The following is a 6000-nucleotide window of genomic DNA, read 5'->3' as shown; positions in this document are numbered from 1 at the left end:
CCACGGCCGCACACAGCCGCGTCAGACGCTACCAGTACGTGCATTAAGACCCCGGGGACAATGTTCATTGATGTACCCCTGCACCGTGTTTGAAGGGGGGAGAGTTATGGGAACGCCTTGGCGTAATGCCTTCTCGACTGGAGGGTGTTCCTCGGCGCCCCTCAATGGGAGCTCTCTCCCCTCTCCCTCCTCGCCTGCCTTGGCGGCGCGCCGCCGGCTGCCGATCGTCGAGGCCACGGGCCGCGGGACTTGGCGACGTCGGCGCCCGAGGCAAGGTATTTAAATATAAATGGTAGCCAAGCTTCGGGCGAAAAGCGGTTCAGAACCTATTGCCAGCGACATCAGCAGGGGGGCTTTTGGGAGTGGCGATTGAAGCGCGACTAGGCGAGGAGGGAACAAACACTAGTAACAAAAAACAAAGTTTTCTTCAACAATAAAACAACAGTTATATTTCACAAACGATATTTATTTCTGAATCACATTCATTTAGGCACAGTGTGCAAATATTTTATGAAAATGTTGTTCATTCTAAAAAACCTTTTTTGTAGCGCCCTCTGAAGAATGGCACATGTGATGCAGTCCTTGTAGTGCTCGGAAAGGCGCTCCTGAAGTTCGTCTGCTTGTAAACGCCCCTCGCGTGTTTTGGTGGTGCGCAATTGATTAATTTTTCCTCGTTAATTTAGTGTGCACTTAATGTTTGCTGTGCGTGGAGTTGCGAGGTGCGTTGTATCGTCGGTGAACACGTTTACTACCGTGCTCGGTGGGCGTGGTGAACTACGGGACGATGCTGCCAACGGTTTCAGCGGAGCGCTTTCCTCGGTATCTACGGAAACGATGTGCTGTACAAAGTTCCAACAGCAACTCCCGTACGCCTGGCGTTTCACTGCACCATTTTCCTCTCATTGCCACAGGTAACGCGAAACTATAGATCTGTTAATACGTGCACGGGGATTTTTTAAGGGGTCTAGGGCTTTGTTATGTCGCAGTTATCTCTTGATTTCCCCTCAGGCTGGCTCGGAGCAAGTGGTGTCGATTACTGTAGGACTTCTCGGCGTAGTACCACTCAAATTTAAACGAGTTGCTTTAATTGTCTATCTCAGTGTATTCTCTATTGGATTACAACGCTTGTAGTGATCGTTGCTTCCCGCACTTGTATGGGCAAGCATTATTTCCATCGCAGTACTGTGTTCCGCTGCGCCGTGCTGCGCTGCTGCCAGATCTTTCCTGGTATGTGCTTTTACACACTGCCGTCGCTTTCCGTTGCACTGATCCATTTTTCCTCTTTTTACTTCTCTTGCGACACTTGCCTAAACAATGCAACCAGGAAATTGCAGGTGTGAATGCTGAGTGAAGTTCTGTAGAAATCCATGTCTACTTGATAAGACGCCGGGACAGCTGCGGTGTTCTCGGTGCACTTTCGTGAATCCGCATTCCTGCGGCCCGGTTTTCTGCGTCAAGATGCAGTGCCTAGTTCTTTTCTATTGTTTCGAAGTAGTTCTGATGTTGAGGCTTTCATTGGTCATAACGCTATGTGTACCGGGTAAAGTAAAATTTTAGGCGCGTAAGGAAAATCATGTAGCAGTGCCCGCGAACCTTTTGTACTTATCGTATACATGCTGATTTTGTACAGTGTGGTAAAGTTGTTTTATGTTCATCCTGGAATAAAATTCAAATGTCTTGATTATAGCATGTGTAGCAAGTGTTGCCACGACTACGGCGAATGCTGGAGCTTTTCTGTTTGGTCAGTGTTGGCAAGTTTCAGTTTCATTTTATTGCTTCAGTTGAAATGGTACAATGCATAAATAACTCTTGGAGGTCTCATAGTCATAGAGTGGGGAGGGACCTCCTACCAACAAGTACCAACGAAAAGTACACCTAACGCAGTTAACAGTAGTAACAATCCTAAACAACACAAAGAACATGATTATACAATCAAGCCAAATGTTGGTACTAAAAATCAAAAGTATTATACAAAAAGGTAATTAAAGGGGGATATTCATCTACATACCATATAAGCAAGTACATAATAACAATCGTTATGCCAAAATAATTCGGCGAAGCTGCCTCTTAAAAGAATGAATTGAAGGAGGTGATTTAATGGTCGGGGTGATTGAATTCCAGAATGAAGTCACCAAAAAGTTCGCAGTTAGTTTGCCGTAGTTAGTCCTAGATTTTGGGAAAATATAATTGTTGTGGTGTGAGAATTAGGTGCAATCAAAATGCTGGTTTCGATCTTTAGATATTAACGAAATGGGTAAGTTTCTTTGGCAAAATTTATAAGTTAGGACGCAAAGAGAATAGTTATTTAAATCACAAATTGACAAAATATTAAATCTGCCGAGTAATGTTAACGCGTTACATGAAAAATGGATCTAAGTGATCATTCTAAAGCTTTGTTTTGTCTGTGGTGTAACAGTGCCAAATGAGCTTGATATGTGTTGCCCCAAGAAGAAATGCAATATGAGATATGGCTGTGAAGGAATGCATAGTAAAGTGAGACTAATATGCGTTCATTAGAGTAGGGACGCACTCTAATTAGTATACTCAGGCCATAGGCCGTTTCACGGGTTAATAAAGATATGTGACTGGTGAATTTCAAATGCCTGTCGAGTTCAAAGCCGAGAAATGTAGCATGGTCAGTAGCAGGAAGCAAAATTGGCCCATGGCTTATGGAAGGCTTTCCCGGAGCAGTTTTAAGCGGGGATGAAAAAATCACGAAGTGTGATTTAGTGCCATTAATATTCATCATATTATCACTGCACCATTAACCAATTTAGTAGCATCAGCATTGAGGTGAGATATTTGGAATTTCAAACATGTGTTCGAAGAATAAATTGTCGTGTCATCAGCGTACAAAATACAACTAGAATGTTTTATTTGGTCTGGAAGGTGGTCATTATTGAAAATAAGAAATGAAATCCCTAAGATAAATAAATAAATGAATATATAAGAAATAAAAGTCTCCCTGAGTGGATATGTTTTGGCATGACTAACGTGCGCAGGCGACGCTTGGCAGTAGCCACGAGGCACGCACAGATGAGCGCTCGGCATTTTTTGGCTTTGTGCTCGGATAAAGCAGTCAGTAGAGCGTCGGGATGCTACTGTGGAGACCGGGGTTCAGGCCTCATCGGATGTTGTTTTATGTTTATTTTTTTTTTGCTTTTTTTGTTACGGCGGTAGTCATTTTCTCCGCCAGAAAACAACGGCGCTGTATCGCAGAATAAAGCACATGAAGCCTCTTTCTTCGTAACGAAAGAAAAGGAAGAGAAGGAAATACAACTGCCGCTGAAGTGACGCCTTAGGTATCCGACCTCGAGAAACTCCGGCACTCATGGAAGTTCCGGATTAGTCAGTCACGAGCTTGTCAAGTTACCCTCATCAGCTTTCGCTGTGGTGTCCCAAATTTAAATTACTACTTGTACCGCAACAATCTGGCCCCTTCACCGCTCTGTGCATTTGACAAACGAATTAGAGACAGCTGAACATTTTTTCCCCTGCCGACGGTACTCCTCCATACGAAAAAGAAACTTGGAAAATAGGTTTAGCCAATTGGCTCTCCCACTGTCTGTTCCTCTACTCTTATCGTTCGTGGCGAAGGCGCTGGGTTTTAGACGCGCAGATGTTGTTCTGCCGTACAATTGTTCATTTCGGAATCTGGCCGTCTCCCGTGCTAGCCCCAGGCCATGCCGGGCTTTACTCAAAAAGATCCCGGGGTGTATGATCACTGCTATCAGTGCCTTTCCGCCCACTGCCTCTCCTTCACCAACTTCCCTTCTTGTTTTATTTCTCTACATACCTTTCATGTTTTCTTTCCTTTCATTTTTTAAAGTTTTGATTTATTTCGGTTTCAACACTTCCTTGTGCTACGTCTCAAGTTTGGGCAGATTTGTTTTGTTTATATTTCCCCCTAAACGTCTATTTTAATTTCATTCATTAAATTTGTTTCTTCAAATACTGCCTATATAATTTATCTCGGTGAGCCTCCCTTTCCTGCACAATCCCCCTGAGTGGGTATGAGCCACATCTTCTGGCACCACCACCACCAACCTACGTAGAAAAGGAGCGAAAGAACCGTTCGCTGCGTTGATCGGGGCCCCACTGCCACGGTCGAGAGGAGCGAGTTTATATGCCCGTAACTCAATTCTTGTGGAGAACTGCTTCCTCTACAACAACTTACAGCAAACAACGAATACAGGCAACTGTTTGGCGTGGTTGGTTTGAAATATTTAATTACGATTATTGGATCCAAGAAACATAGCCGGTGAAGAAACCCCACTGTTCCCAATTAAGGCTGATTTAGCACCTTGAGTCGCAAGGCCAAGCCCCATAGCAGTGAAACCGATAGAGCTAACTTGGCGGCCAGCCAGGCGTAACCGCTTTCCGGCAAGGAAGCTACGTCGCGTACCGGAGGTCGCCTTTTTTGTTGTTTAGTCTTGCTTGCTCCATAGCGGGCAGTTGATTCCGAAAAGGAAAGCGGTCGAGCTACACCGGCGGATTTCTCTTCCAGATAAAAATTGCAGGAAGGCCTCCTCCGAGGCCACTTCGTGCAGCGACTGAAGTGTAACATTTCACACGCAGAGTTCCCCCTCCAGGTTAGTGTATTTAAAGCTGACTTTTTGTAGATACCATGACTCGCGCTACCCTAGGACACGAATAGAGCGCTTCTTAACGTTTTCCAAGCGATTCAGTGCGCCGGGACATGCTGCTGCGCCGGTATTGTATGCATGGGTGCTGTTTCTTAACGAGTCTCACGGTTCGGGCTACTTTCAAGCCAACGCTGACATCGTATGGTAACTTATCAACGGCTCTACTGTGTCTCAGTATATTTCAGACGCAGATCGAAAACGTACCCCGGGACGCGATACGATGACGCTCAGGGCGAGCAGCGCACTGTGCGCTACGATGGCCTCCGTCGCATTTATCGTGTTCACGTGCGTGGTATGTACTGCTGCTTGCCTTTTACAAGCCTTGCCAGTTCGCCATGTGCCTGTGCCTCGTAGTAACCCTCTTTTAATTTGCGGGACATTTGTCCAAACCTCTTACATCCATACGTTCTATTATGCTGCATTAGAACGTACCGATGCCCGCATCACAGTTGCTTTTAGACTGTGCTTTAGGGCATGAAGGAATTAATAATAGTGAAAAGTGCTCCCTGATGCGCACCGTATACCGCCCGTATTTATTCTTTCAGCGCCTACCAAGGCGCTGAAAAAAAGAATTGGCCCCGTATCTGCTCCTTTCATTGCAAATGCCGTCAAAAGACGATAGTCTTTATCGGATTTTGCGAAGTAAATGCCTCCCTTCGCTTTCCCGCTCACCTCTCATGTTGTTCCTCTTGCGTCGCGCTCCTCCAAAGATAAACACGCCAAAGGTTTGCTTAAATCATTTTAAATTGATGATGATGATGATGATGATGATGGTGGTTTGATGTTTATGGCGCAAGGCCAACTGGGGCAAAGAGCGCCAAAACAATCACGCCAAAGGTTTGCTTAAATCATTTTCCCGGATTCCACTCCACCAAACCGGGTGTCTCGATGCGAACGCTGCCGTACGGTGAAGACGCGCGTTAATCGAGGCGCCCTACTTCAACGTTTATAGAACCGCGTTTGCCTACTCCACGTGCGTTGCAAGCAGAATGTGGAACTTGTCTAGGGAAACCGTGCGTGACTGTTGCAGGTTGATTTCTTGAAATGGCGCCAGAAGCTATAGTGGCGCGGGCTACAGCAGGCGACGGCGGAGTGAATTCTTTTTCTGCAGTTGATGAAGTATTTAATTTCGCAAAAGTCAATCATGTTTGATTTTGCTATAAAGGAACACTGCAAATATCACTTCTGTATTTATTTGTTGTCTCATATTTGCGTAATGTCTTCTTCTTCTTCAACAATGTTGACAAGTATGAACATTACACCGGACATAGACGGGTAGATTTAGCTGTGACTATATAAGACTATTGCGGAGGCATTCTGTTGCTTTGGCCGGGTGGCTGAGTCGAGTCACAGA

At 45.3% G+C, this 6000-nt stretch overlaps 1 protein-coding gene across 7 annotated transcripts in view; it reads left to right on the top strand.

Moving 5' to 3' along the window:
* The first annotated feature begins 208 nt into the window (after positions 1-208).
* Positions 209-6000, top strand: part of LOC144151343 (dermonecrotic toxin SPH-like) — a 120590-nt gene continuing 114798 nt past the window's right edge. For 4 of the 7 annotated variants that reach the window (XM_077682355.1, XM_077682358.1, XM_077682359.1 and 1 more), the window contains exons 1-2: positions 4443-4592; positions 4822-4938. In XM_077682355.1, coding sequence (XP_077538481.1) covers positions 4867-4938 — 72 coding nt within the window. In that variant the 5' untranslated portion in view covers positions 4443-4592; positions 4822-4866. Of the gene's footprint in view, positions 276-603; positions 912-4442; positions 4593-4821; positions 4939-6000 lie in introns of those variants that run through there. The other 3 variants (XM_077682354.1, XM_077682353.1, XM_077682357.1) reach the window with 3 other exon arrangements.

The sequence above is a fragment of the Haemaphysalis longicornis genome, unplaced genomic scaffold (genome assembly GCF_048455015.1).
Source record: "Haemaphysalis longicornis isolate Haplotype H1 unplaced genomic scaffold, Haemaphysalis longicornis Haplotype H1 scaffold_9, whole genome shotgun sequence".
In the NCBI taxonomy this organism is placed as follows: domain Eukaryota; kingdom Metazoa; phylum Arthropoda; class Arachnida; order Ixodida; family Ixodidae; genus Haemaphysalis; species Haemaphysalis longicornis.
Note: the sequence above shows the minus strand (reverse complement) of the source record. Positions and strands in the feature narration are given on the sequence as shown.